The following is a 13430-nucleotide window of genomic DNA, read 5'->3' on the forward strand; positions in this document are numbered from 1 at the left end:
TTAGTTAGAGTAAGTAGGTGTGGCTTGAGCATTAATTAGAAAGTTGCTGTGCTTTTATAAAGCCACCAACACTCTTCGCTCTCCCTCTCCTTCTCTCTTTTTCTCGTTAGTGCAAGGAGGCTTTAAAAAGAGGAGCAGAGGCTCTTATTATCTCCCCGATCACTGGAACACTGATGTCGCTACAAACGCTCGAGCGAAGCTCTCCTTCTCCACAAGAATCCATCAGCGTAAGGCCACTTCTACCAGCTCTTGTAGCTCCTTCTCTTACTTGCAAAGAGGCCACGCATTAGAATGAGCCTTGAATTCCTGAATTGTAGTATTTATCAAGTTTACTTAGTCAGGATATTGTGGTTTTGCCAAACAGGAGTAAAATAATGTATTAATCAATACATATAATGATACATGTGCCTCTACTTGTATTAATACTGTTTGGAGGTAAATTCTCTTCTAGCCAGAGGAAGGGAGGATGAATTTGAGCCAAGCTTGCGTGTACAATATATGTAGTTTATTTATTTATTATTATCATTGTTATTGTTGTATTTAAAAGATATATTTTTATTTTTTAAACAGGAAAGTGAAGATCAAGGATCTCTCTCCAGTTATGAAGGATTCGTCTGCAGAGAAGGTTGCGCAATATGTCTCACGCCAAGACCAGGAGCCAGCGTTGGAAAACACAAAGGTATTGTTTGTAAATACATGTACATGCACCTACATGTAGGACAGTTTATTATTACTGGTAAGTGATACGTATCGTACTTGTATTAATATGATGTTTAACAGCTGGTTTTGGGTCTCTGGTATATCAGTTTGAATCAACTGGCATATTAGTTTATAAGATCAATTGATATCAGTTTGAATCACATGTACTGTATGATAATGTACAGTACAGTACATGTACATGTACATGCTCACACAAATCATATTCCATCGATTAGTGGATACAGTATTTAATGGATGAGGTCCGTTGAGTTGTTGTGGATGATTAGTGTTGTACTAAATGAAGTGTGAAACAACCACCAGCCAGTCAATATTAGCTATTAATAAGACACACAGAGTCAGTCAGTCAGTGCTGATTATTATCATAATACTGTTACTGGATAATAAATAATAATTGATCGTGTGTCTGTACACACATTCCTCCTCCTCCTCCTCCTCTTTCCTCCTGTTAGTGTACGGGGTACATATGTACCTAATGGAATAGAACACAATTAGAATGAAATTTAGTAGGAGAGAGAGAGAGGGAGAGGGAGAGAGAGAGAGAGAGAGAGAGAGAGAGAGAGAGAGAGAGAGAGAGAGAGAGGGAGAGGGAGAGAGAGAGGCAGAATTAAGGTTTATGTACATTTATTTATTATAATCATTTTGTTTTTAAAGTTAAAGGTCATCATTTGTTGCTCTATTCCTTTCAAGTCTCTCGAGTTTATTAGGAACCAATTCCTCACCATGGCAACCATGACATCACAGATGATGTTATATGCCCTTTAATAAATAATAATAGTAATAATAATAACGGTGATCATTATCATACAGTAGCCTAAGTATAATAGGATTGTATTTCTTTCAATAGCCTTATCTTCTGAGTCATCCTTTCTTTCTTTTGTTGCTTCTCTCCCTCTCTCTCCCTCTCTCTCCCTCTCTCTCTTTTCCTCATGTTATGATAACAAATTTGTTAGCATCAAAACACTACATGTAGTGTATAGTTATTATGGAGAATTGATGGATGGAGAATGCAACCATCTACAGCACACAGTCCATGTACTGTATATCTACACGTACATGTACATGTACGTGTGTGTGTGTGAACCACTTCCACTCCTACATATGTGAACATGTATATACATGCCTTCTTTGTAATAGTATCTGCCTTCTTAGTGATTTATAGTACAACATGGTGGCCCCTTCTCTTTCCCTCCCTCTCTCTCCCTTTCCTTATACAGATGTGCAGTATGGCACAATAGTAACTGTAGATAATTATAATAATAACACAATAATCACTTGTACTGATACATTAGTCACATTGAGCTCCTTTCAATAAAGAGAAGTGTTTCCGTGTTATGTTAATGATTGAATGAGATGAATGAAACCCACCCAGCTGCATTGGCTAAAAATTATGAGTGTCTGCCCGTCATAATTTTGATTGCTTACCCATCATAATTTTGATTTGTTGACTCTATGCATGTAGATATAGATGCCTTTGTTCTCATGTAAACATGTGTTCATGTTATGTGTTTGTGTTTTATATTTTGTGGCTGCTTTTCTATGAATAAAATGTTTGTGTTGTGATTTTGATTAATATCATCTTTGAAGCTTCTCTTTGTTTATATCTCTCTCCCCCTCACCTTCTCTCTCCCTCTCTCTCTCTCTCCCTCTCTCTCCCTCTCTCTCTCAGGATCACTTCGTATCATGAATCATTTGAGAAAACTCAATAAACTAATGCGACCACAAGATGCAATTCGATTGGTAAGAACACAGCTGTACATGTACATGTACATGTACATATCTATTTTTATTGTTTATTGATTGTTGTTGTTATTGTTTGATTGTTGTGTGCACCTTTTCCTTTGTGTGACTACGTACATGTACACATGTAGAGCTGCTCTTGTGATGTCTTTGAACATTGATTTCTGGTTACAAGTTTAAAGCTGTTGTGGTAATTACTGATAATTGTGTTAAATAATGTCACTTGGAAATCAATTCTGACACCTGAAAATGGTCATAATAGCAGCTGCAATGAAAACAGTCCTTAACTATTGAGTATCACATACCCCTCTTTCTTTCTCCCTCTCCCTCTCTCTCTCTCTCCCTCTCCCTCTCTCCCTCTCCCTCTCTCTCTCTCCCTCTCCCTCTCTCTCTCTCTTTCTCTCTCCCTCTCCCTCTCTCTCTCTTTCTCTCTCCCTCTCCCTCTCTCTTTCTTTCTCCCTCTCTCCTCTCTCTCTACAGGGAGTTGAATTAGAAAGGTGTACTGTGAGACCAGTAACTAGGTACATGGTTGTCATATCGACCCAGGGAGTGCAGGATACTGAGGAAACCATTGTACTAGGAACTGAACAATCTGCAGACGTGTAAGAATAAATAACCATTAATAACCATTAATAACCATTAATAACCATTAATAACTATTAATAACAATTAATAACCATTAATAATCATTAATAACCATTAATAACTAGTGGTTGGAATCAGCTAAGACATTCTACTGGTATTATGATTGTTCTCTTATGTTTGTTTAAGCAACTTTTGGAGAAAAGCAAAGACTATAGCTCATGGTTTTTCCAAAAAATGGCTTTGAAATCACTCTCAATTTTATTACATATTTGATAACCTTGTGCTGATTCTAACTTGTATATGTACATGTACGTGTACATGTACGTACAAACTTATATGTGCAGCTGTAATTCATGTATTTTTTAAAATGTAGTATCAAGATTTGTCTGGTCCTGCCCCTATGGAGGAACACTGAGATTAAACTGGATGGTGATGGGTAAGGAAAAGAGTCATGTGAGTCTCATGTGACATGTCTCCTCCTCTTTCTAGCGGTTTCAGTGTCCATTGTCAGGACAAGCACCACATGTTAAAGCCACTCTCCGTCCAAAGCATGTGGTAAGACACTGTACACTGTACAGCTGCTAATCATGTACTGTACTGTGGGTTGTTTGTATTGGAATATTGCCAAACCTCACATACTGTACATGTACATGAACTTGGTAATTCCCGTTAGTAAGGTCTGTTTATTGTACTATTAATGTTACATCTACATGTGTGTGTGTACATGTATATGTGATGTATTGGGAAAGTTTAAAGGTGAAGCTTTGATTAGTTTTGGTTGATTGCCAAGTGTCACATAGTGATGAATGGAGAGAGAGGGAGAGAGCAACAGAACTACAGGTGCATGTATTTATACAATATAATGTACACTTATAATGTACAGCGTATATGTACATGTATATGTACATACCCTTCCTTCCTGTTCCAATCAATACTTCCCATATCAAGTTCCTCTCCTGCTCCATCATCCGTTACAATTCCTGTATTAATGACCAGCTGCTCTCTTCTCCTCTAGGACTGCACTCCAGTTCCTGTTCAAGGCTACAGAGCAGGCCAGGTCTTATAATTACTATGATGGAGGACTCTCACACACTTGGATGACTTTTTACCAGGCACAACTCACTGACGATGGAATAGCTTTAAACGAATGGTAAGTATATGTACACGTACATGTATTTCAATCCCTCTCTCTTTTAGGAGACTTCAAGGCTCTTTATTATCATTCCGTCCAGATTCCCCAATATACTATGACGTTAAAGGTCTTGCTGACTGGACACAACTGTAAGCATGTACATTGTACATGTATTTATTATACATTATTATTATTATTGTTGTTGTTGTTGTTATTATTATCATTTATATTTTCAGAGATGCAGAGAAAAGAGCTTTCAAAGATACATTAATACAAAAACTCCGAGATGTACGTTAATAAAAACAACACTCCTTCTTAACACCTCCCTCCCCCTCTCTCTCCCCCTCTCCCTCCCTCCCTCCCTCTCTCCCCCTCTCTTTCTCTCCTAAGGTTATGTTACACTTGGATCTTGACACAGCCTCAAGCCGTCAGATCAGGCAGCAGCTGGAGAATGAGATGATGATGAACCTGAAGGAGTACCGCGGGTTCCTCGACCAGCAAATGTTGTACATTGTCGGGCAACTGGAGGAACCCTCTAAAATACATGAATACCTTTATCTTGTGAGATTTGATTATTTTAATTAATTATTTGTTTATTTATTTATTGATTTATTAGGGTACTGAGTGGAATGCATCTAATTTACTTGAACTGAAGGAGATGGGGTAAGAGGATTCAAAAGTAGAGAATTCTCCATTTTTATTGCATTTTCTGATACATGTACATGTACTTATGTTGTGTAGAAGTTTTGAACTGATTCCAATCAAGTTTGGATTTTTAAGATACATGTATTATTTCTATATTGTAGTGTGGAGTACATTTTGAATATGACAAAAGAGATTGACAACTTTTATCCAGAGTCATTCAAATACAAAACAATAAGGTAAAGGAGGGAGTGTGGGGGAGAGAGAGAGAGGGAGAGAGTGTGAGAAAATATGCAGATATTTTAAGCTACACATCAATTGCTTGTACAGTACATGTACATGTACTTCTATATGGTCGTGTGCATGTACATGGTAATCCTCATGTAATGTGATACGAATAATTATGTGTGAAGTATGCATCAGTGTGTGCAAGAGCAATCTATCAAAGGTATCTTGTTCCATGTACAGTATATTTACTGATGTACCATGTGCCTATACATGTACATATGTTCATGTATTAGTTTCTTTATGGTATAGAGTGTATGATCTCCCTGAGAGTGAGTTACTGAAGCATTGGGATGACACTTACAAGTTTATCAAAGAAGTCAAGTAAGCACAACAACAACAACAACAACAACAACAACAATGATAATGATACTTTTATTTATTTACATGTATTTTATAGAGAAAGAAAGTCTAAGCTGTTAGTTCACTGTAAGATGGGCATCAGTAGATCAGCAGCTACTGTGAGTCCTTTATATCTTTTACATAAACTTGTACTGTTTCAATGATCATTTTGCTCTCTCCCTCCCTCCCTCCCTCTACAGGTCATAGCTTACACTATGAAGGAGTATCGGATGTCACTGGAAGATGCTCTCTCCTTTGTCAGGTCCCAAAGGTCTTGCATTAAACCCAATCACGGGTTCATGTCACAACTCAAAGCTTACGAAGGAATTTTGAAAGCCAGGTGCTGTACATGTACATGTAATTGAGAGAATGAGAACTGAACGTGCAGTACATGTACATTTGTATGTTGCATTTAATTATTTATTAATAGTGTCAGGGCATTCATTGAGAGTACACAGTATTGATACACTCAACTTTACCCTTTCAAAAATTGCCTGGATATTACCAAGTCCAAAACTCCAGCTTCTCACAAATTGTGCCAGGCAGTGCTGTCCTTATAAAGGATACTTTTAGTAAAGGCTATCGTGGGTCGCACTTACAATTAACGTGTAATGATATTCATATTCAAAAACAAGCTCTTATACTAACTACATGTACATGTACATTGTTATTAAATATTTTATCATTATTTTTATTCTACAGATACAATGATCTCTTTGGTACTCAGGCTCCAAGTCGCATTACATTTCAATCTCGCTCAAGCTCAGATCCTAACATCAGACAGAGACTCTTCGTTAACGAGGAGGAGCTTGAAATACAATTAGCAGATGGGGAGAGAGGACAGGAGACACCTCAGGACGCCCATGAACATAACGAGGTTGAAGACGAACCTCCTCAAATGCGTCCAGTCTCAGCTGGAACCCACCCTCCTTTAAACTCAACTAAGACGAGTCCGCTACAAATCCCCCTGGTACTTGAGTCCCGAGTCCATCAGTCCCTCCCTCCAGAGAAAGCCGAGGGAATGATGAATTACTTAGAGTCCCTTGATACTCACCATATTGAGGACGAGAGGGACCTTGGTATCAATGATCCGTCTTCCTCTGAAAGTGAATCACCATTCTCTTCTCCTCCTTTCACTCCTCCTGATGAAGATGGAATGACTTTCCAGCGCTACACGTCAACCATTAAATCAATGAGAAAGACAGAGACTAGCCATAACTCCTCTGACGTGTTGGCTGCCTCTACCCTCTCTCCTAATGATTCTGTTCACAGCCGAGTTGCTAGGGCAACCAGTTTACCCTCGTCCCTTCGACCATCGTCCGCTTCCGAGAGATCGTATCCTAGCAACCAGTTGAGCCCTTCGAAACGAAGTTTGACATCACAAGAAAAGTTAAATGAGGTTGGGGAGGAGGAGGTGGGCGGGGCTGATATGGAGGTGGGCGGAGACAAGGGTGAGGGAAAGGAGCAGATTAACCCGACACTTATTACAAGCGTGACCAATCGAATTAAAGAAATTGAGAAAATGAATAACAGACCATCTAGTGCTGGTAAGCGGAGCAATCTAAGTCGCGCCTCCTCCGAAGAATCCTTACCTTCATGTCAATCAAGAGACGTACATGTACATGTATCGGACGTACATGAAACCACGCCCTCTCCGATACAAACAGAACAACCGATAGTCAACGAGTCATCAAACACTACAGAAGTGTTGGCTAAGGAGGTTGTGGGTGGAGCTGATATATCTACTTGTGATTCTCCTAATACTAGATACCAAAGAGCAACAAAAGCTGCTTCAATGCTCGGACAGAAACGCTCAGCACTATCAAGCCCTGAGGCTAATAACCCACCAACAGGAGGCGGAGCTGTTAATGCTATCAGTGATGAAGGAGCTGTACCTCAAGAAAGAGAAGGAGGGGAGGGAAGCAAGGGGGTACGTGAACTACTGGGCGTGTTTGATAAGCAATCATCTACCAAAGGAGGAGGAGGAGAATTGAAGCGGACGTCATCACTTCGTGGCTCTACTGATGTAGTACATCTTTTATCACACAAGAGAGGGGCATCAATTGGAGATATTTAATGGATGGATTCTCTCTCTGGTGGCAGTTATTATTATTTTTGTTGTTTTTTTCTTGTGTTTCATATTAATCCTGTAACATTTAATTGACACAATTCATTTCTTAATTTTTCTCTTTCTCTCGTTTTATTTATTACTTCGTGTGTTTGCTGCACGTGTTTTAAGAATACGGAATTTTAAAGTTTGGATTTTAAAGTTTACTGAGAAAACAAAATGGCGGCTTTGTCAGTGTACAGTTTTTTGAGTGGATTGGGATTCTTAGTATCAGTATATTCTGTGGTAATAGAACACGCAAAGTTGGAAGATGATTCTTATTCTCCTCTGTGTGACATTAATGAGAGGATATCCTGTACAGCAGTATTGACTTCAGAGTAAGTTTTGTTCAAGACATAATGTTAACGGGGAAAAGTGTGCATATGTATCGAAAATGAAAATGTATTAGTGTTTTGATACAATTATTGTAATCACATTTTCATTTGCATTAACATAAAGTATTAGTTTATTATAATTATGCATAGATACAGTTATGGTTTTGGAATAGTTGAACTGATTCTCAACAAAGATCATTTCTTAAATCAACCTAACTCTTACTATGGAGTCCTATTCTATCCCCTTCAGTTCATCATTGGTACGTTATAGATAAGTCACAGATGTTGAGGGTTACTGGATATATATACACAATGATGTTATTTGATTAGAAGTTGAGGTGGTGCCAAGGCTTCTAATCAACTAACTTCGAAGTGTATTAATTCAGTAACACGAAACAGCTTTATCTGGTTTATACTATAGTGTGTGGGTGTGTGAAGGGACTGTTGTCTGACTACCAGTATCTATAACTGCCCTCCTCTCCTGTGGTCTCCACTATATAAACTAGTGGAGGTGACTTTGGTACACCCACACACTATAGTACAATATACCTATACCCTAGTCTGTATTACTTATACCCTAGTCTGTATTACTTCTAATTGATGCAGGTTTGTACATACTAGAGAGCAAAGGATTGCTGTCATTATCTGCACTGCTTAACACTGGAGTCAGTGCTGTGTCCCTATACTTGATGTACTTGTTGTTTTTTGTCATTAATAAAGTCTGTTTGGTTTGCCTTGTCATTAACAGCATTAACTTCTTCTTATTGATTTATTCTATTGCTGCACTCTTGAGGAAAAAAGAGAAAAATAAAAAGGAATAAAGACAAAGAGCTTATATTAAAGAAAGCAAACTGGTATTTTGCAACATTTTGAGACTACAACTGCAGAACTTTTGTAATTTATACATTTTTAATTTGCAAGAATCTATTTAAAGCACGTCTATGTAGTGACAGAAATTGAGTTAATTTGTCAAATAGTTAATATAATAATAAACTAGAGGTTTTATTAACACACGAATTATGTTAAAATATCAATTACAACAAGAACAGACTAAAGTAGCTTAAGGACAGATACAGTGAATGAAACTTTTGCATTACAAAAAAACAAAAAATTGAAAGGGTAAGTATTGACACGTCAACTTTAGATTAATTAATATAATAATAACAAAACACAAAAAGAAGTAATAATAATAACACTAGAATAGTTATCTCTTTGTTTTCTATTCTTTTCCTCCAGCTGCTACTGAGGACATTTGACCGCCTCCACTGACGTCAGGGGTACGCATTACATCAGGTAAATCTGGTGGTGTGGAGTAAGGGGTAATGTCAAAATTCTCATACTCTCCATCTAAAGGAGGAGGAGAGATTACAAGAGGAACATTAACGGTCTCTACAGTTAATTAGTGTGCATCAAGAGTGGATAATTATTGGATAGCAATAGTGAAAGATTTAAAAGTTAAAGTGATGATGCATATATTAATAAAAGAGCTTATAATACTGATCTTCCTTATAAGGTAAAGGGGACAATGTCAGAGGCAGGCCAGAGGTGCTAATGCAGACTGCTAAAGGCAAACAAGAGGTGTCAAAGCAAAATGACCTCCTGCAAATTTAATAAACATACTAATTAAAATCTAGCCTTAACCACAGGATTTCTCCTAAAAACCCTGTACTCATCAACGTCCTAACTAACATCAAGCTCTTAGCATTAGTTGTGTGTTATACCTATTTTCAATCTTAGTCCAATTTGTGACGGATCCTGAGCCTTTGAGTTGGAAGACTTGTACCCACAGTCCCCCAGCGTACGGGTGTCATCCAGGGCCTCGTTGGTGTCCATTTTATACAACTGAATCTCATCGGGTGGTCTCTTTAGTATCGCCTCGAGCGTCTTCTTTAACTGAGTGACGGTGGTCTCCTCTGTGGCGTCCAATAGTATCGTCTGCTTCTTACGACGGATCATTAAAAACACGTCCTAAATCATAGTATAGATGTACATATTGAAAACTTGAGTTACACCCTTTAATTAATATTGAAACATGTACATGTACATCCACACATTATTAATAGTAGGCCCCTCATTCTAGAGACAAATGGTTTTACAAAACTAGTATGAACGCACCATGATGCTTTTCTATAAGAGAGTACAGAGACACTAAGAGACTGAGGCAAGCAAGAGCAGATTCCAATTTCCAACTGGCCCACGTCCTTTCTCTAATTATACGTACAATTCAAATTTCTTCTCATTAATTTCATTGTGGGTGGTGCTGAGTAATTGACTAGTTATTAAAACCAGTTATTAAAATTGTTTTCAAAAAGCGGGAACTCTCAAAATGGCTACTCTTTCTGAAGAAGAAACAATAATACACGAGAGATTCCTCCAGTTGAAGTCAGCGGCCCTCACCCTACTAGAGGAGGGAGGGGGAAGGCTCTCAGACCAGAGGCTGGTTCGTTTAGGCTATGACTGTCTCTTGGACTCGCTGGAGTCCGTTTATAAGGAGTGCAGCAGCTCTGCCTCCCTCTCCAAGGACAAATATGTATCCCGGTTTCTGAAGAAATGTAATCATTAATTATATATCTTATATAAGATACCTTTGCAAATATACAGAATTAATTTGCCATTTCTTTGTTAAGTGCATGTATCACAGATGATATAGATATCATTGATCATTGCTTTCAGTTCCATCTGGAGTTGTTCAAATGCCATTTTCTTGTTTAAAGATGGGCTGTACATGAAACACCTGCTACTGTCCCTGCAGCATTAGGCTGTATTAAGAAACCATGCAACATTCAAAAAACCATTAAATAGTGTTTGGGGTCAATTATTAAACCATACTACTCTTATGTATTAACATGTAGTGCATGTACTTGTAATCATGTTTATCATTAAACTGTATTTTTTGTATCACCTTTTCCTCTTTTACTTTCTCTTTATAGATAAACCAGTTATGGAAGACTTTGATAAACTCAGGCTAAAAGAAACTGATTTCATTACGAAAGGAATAATTGGACAAGGACACTTTGGGGAGGTATACCATTAAACCATCTTTATGGAACCAGACTACATGTACATGTGCCTTTATTAGTAATGTATCTGTGTATCTGTATGTGTTTCTTTGTGATTTTCATTTGGGAGATAGTTTTGAATTTGAAACTTATGAATATAATAGGGTGTTGTGATAAATAACATCTCAATTAAGAGTACCTCTACACTCACTTTGATATACATGTTCATATACTGTATTGTAATGGTGATTATTTATTTATTTACATGTACATTTAAATGTATAGGTGCGTGTTGTTCAAGAGAAGACCACTAGTCAGATTTATGCTATGAAGATAATGAAAAAGACCCACATACTGCAACAAGCTGATGTAAGTACAACAACTACGATTATAAATGATGATGATAATAATAATAATAACAATAATAATAATAATAATAATGATGATGACTTTTGCAATGGTTGCATTTGATCGTAGGCTACCTTCTTTATTGAGGAGAGGGACATCATGGCCCTTGGTAACAGCCAGTGGCTCACCAAACTCCATTATGCCTTCCAGGTATGTACACTGTACACCCTTCATCCTCTTGATGTACATGTACACGTATATATTACTGTATATTACTGTATATTACTGTATATTACTGTATATTCCTGTATATTCCTGTATATTACTGTATATTACTGTATATTACTGTACGTGTATCTTCATAGGATGAGAAGTGTTTGTATCTAGTGATGGACTATCACCCAGGAGGTGACCTGTTTACAGTGATGGAGAGGAAAGAGATGGGGATGACTGAAGGAGAAGCTTGCTTCTATACAGCAGAGATCAGTCAGTAGTAGATTCTTTAATTATTTATCATCATTATTATTATTATTATTATTATTATTATTATTATTATTATTATTATTATTATTATTATTATTATTATTGAGATTGTTTTATTTCTTGTATTGTAGTATGTGCTCTTCATGATCTCCACCAGTTGGGGTTTGTTCATCGTGACGTCAAACCTGATAACGTCTTGATCACAAGATCAGGTCATATCAAGTTAGTTGATTTCGGATCAGCATCAAGACTGGATGAAAATGGGAAAGTGGTAAGTATAATAATTAAAATATACTTATTATTATTATCATTATCATTATTATTATTACTATCAATAGGTTGATTACACTCTTCCTGTGGGTACTCCGGAGTACATCAGCCCTGAAGTACTGACCAGTCTTGATAAGAAGTTAACGTACGGGGTCTCCTGTGACTGGTGGTCAGTCGGTATCATAATGTACGAGCTACTCTTCGAGGTGACTCCTTTTGAGGGAAGCACCACTGCTGAGACCTATGCTAACATCATGAGTTACCAGGTATGCCTAACTTAAGCTAAATTAAAGTGATAAATAATATCATCATCATCATTATTATTATCTATTTTATTATTGTTGTTGTTGTTAAAAATAGACTAGTTTACAGATCCCTGAGGAATTGTCTCCAGAGGCTCGTAGTTTGATAGAGTCCCTTTTAGTGAAGCCAGAGAAGAGACTGGAGTATCCTGACATCGTGAAGCATCCATTCTTCAAACAAGTGGACTGGAACAACATTGCATCAAGTAACGACCTTTATAAATATGAAAGAAATGATCATTATTTTATTGTTATTATTTATTAATTTTCTCTTCAGTGACCCCTCCCTTTGTCCCAGTTATTAAAGGTCCTACTGATACATCTAATTTTGATTCTTTTGATCCAGTGGATGATCCTGCTGATGCTAACATGACTTATAAAAGCTCCCGTTCCTTCACTGGCCGAGAACCTGCCATTCATTGGGTTCAGCTACACCAACTGGTCATCATACCACACTGGAGTAGAGGCACCTCATAATATTGGGTATATACTATTTATTTATTAATTTATTTATTTGTTTGTTTGTTTGTTTGTTTGTATGTTTTAGTATTAATGAACCTGATGATGTTCATGCTGTGTTAAAGAAATGTCGAGAAGAATTGAGAGCAGCCAATGAAGAGAAGAGAAGTATAAGACAGGAAAGTGACATATATAGGAAGCAAATGATGGTAATGGAATACTACATTATTATTATTATTATTATTATTATTATTATTATTATTATTATTATTATTATTATTATTATTATTATTATTATTATTATTGTTGTTGTTGTTATTATTATTATTATTATTATTATTATTATTATTATTATTATTATTATTGTTGTTGTTGTTGTTGTTGTTGTTGTTGTTGTTTTTAGGATTTGCATCGGAGGCTTGAGTCAGAGCGTAAAGAAAGAGGAACGTCCAATACCAAAGCACTGCAGCTGCTGGCTGAAGTTAGAGAAAATAATAAAATAGCAAAAGAAATGAGAGACACAGAGAACAAGTAAGCACATGACACAATATAGTTTTAATGCACAATATATATTTTATTATTTATTATATAAGAAAACGCCAAGAATCTAAAAAGTACCCAAGACTATAGCCCATGCATTTTTCCAAAAAATTACTCCGAAATCACCCCAAATTTTTATTACAT

General features: G+C 36.9%; 5 protein-coding genes across 6 annotated transcripts in view; 4 read left to right on the forward strand and 1 right to left on the reverse strand.

Moving 5' to 3' along the window:
• The first annotated feature begins 54 nt into the window (after positions 1-54).
• On the forward strand, positions 55-7708 carry LOC100635036 (protein phosphatase Slingshot homolog 2-like). The gene is made up of 16 exons (XM_003389417.3): positions 55-227; positions 571-679; positions 2387-2457; positions 2938-3059; positions 3416-3478; positions 3532-3597; positions 4058-4192; positions 4240-4323; positions 4411-4462; positions 4565-4735; positions 4791-4837; positions 4981-5055; positions 5354-5425; positions 5502-5562; positions 5644-5783; positions 6146-7708. Exons 1-16 carry the CDS (start codon positions 174-176, stop codon positions 7518-7520), a joined length of 2697 nt encoding a protein of 898 aa, XP_003389465.1. The 5' UTR covers positions 55-173; the 3' UTR covers positions 7521-7708.
• Positions 7709-7712: 4 nt separating this feature from the next.
• LOC100633778 (vitamin K epoxide reductase complex subunit 1-like protein 1) lies at positions 7713-8821 on the forward strand. The gene is made up of 3 exons (XM_003389407.3): positions 7713-7888; positions 8036-8145; positions 8492-8821. The coding sequence occupies exons 1-3, from the start codon at positions 7731-7733 to the stop codon at positions 8704-8706; spliced, it is 483 nt and encodes a 160-aa protein (XP_003389455.1). The 5' UTR covers positions 7713-7730; the 3' UTR covers positions 8707-8821.
• Positions 8822-8841: 20 nt separating this feature from the next.
• Positions 8842-10109, reverse strand: LOC100633650 (transcription elongation factor B polypeptide 2-like). Its single transcript, XM_003389406.3, has 3 exons — positions 10001-10109; positions 9607-9853; positions 8842-9232 (listed from the first exon to the last, which is right to left on the reverse strand). Exons 1-3 carry the CDS (start codon positions 10001-10003, stop codon positions 9105-9107), a joined length of 378 nt encoding a protein of 125 aa, XP_003389454.1. The 5' UTR covers positions 10004-10109; the 3' UTR covers positions 8842-9104.
• A 94-nt stretch (positions 10110-10203) lies between these two features.
• Positions 10204-12904, forward strand: LOC100635161 (citron Rho-interacting kinase-like). Its single transcript, XM_020001429.1, has 10 exons — positions 10204-10437; positions 10816-10907; positions 11170-11253; positions 11362-11442; positions 11598-11718; positions 11847-11986; positions 12054-12251; positions 12346-12493; positions 12565-12770; positions 12835-12904. The coding sequence occupies exons 1-9, from the start codon at positions 10212-10214 to the stop codon at positions 12762-12764; spliced, it is 1290 nt and encodes a 429-aa protein (XP_019856988.1). The 5' UTR covers positions 10204-10211; the 3' UTR covers positions 12765-12770; positions 12835-12904.
• Positions 12837-13430, forward strand: part of LOC109580154 (citron Rho-interacting kinase-like) — a 7609-nt gene continuing 7015 nt past the window's right edge. For both annotated transcript variants that reach the window (XM_020001426.1, XM_020001427.1), the window contains exons 1-2: positions 12837-12955; positions 13150-13277. In XM_020001426.1, coding sequence (XP_019856985.1) covers positions 12950-12955; positions 13150-13277 — 134 coding nt within the window. In that variant the 5' untranslated portion in view covers positions 12837-12949. The remainder of the gene's footprint in view (positions 12956-13149; positions 13278-13430) is intronic.

Source organism: Amphimedon queenslandica, unplaced genomic scaffold, assembly GCF_000090795.2.
Source record: "Amphimedon queenslandica unplaced genomic scaffold, v1.1 AMPQUscaffold_13075, whole genome shotgun sequence".
Classification (NCBI taxonomy): domain Eukaryota; kingdom Metazoa; phylum Porifera; class Demospongiae; order Haplosclerida; family Niphatidae; genus Amphimedon; species Amphimedon queenslandica.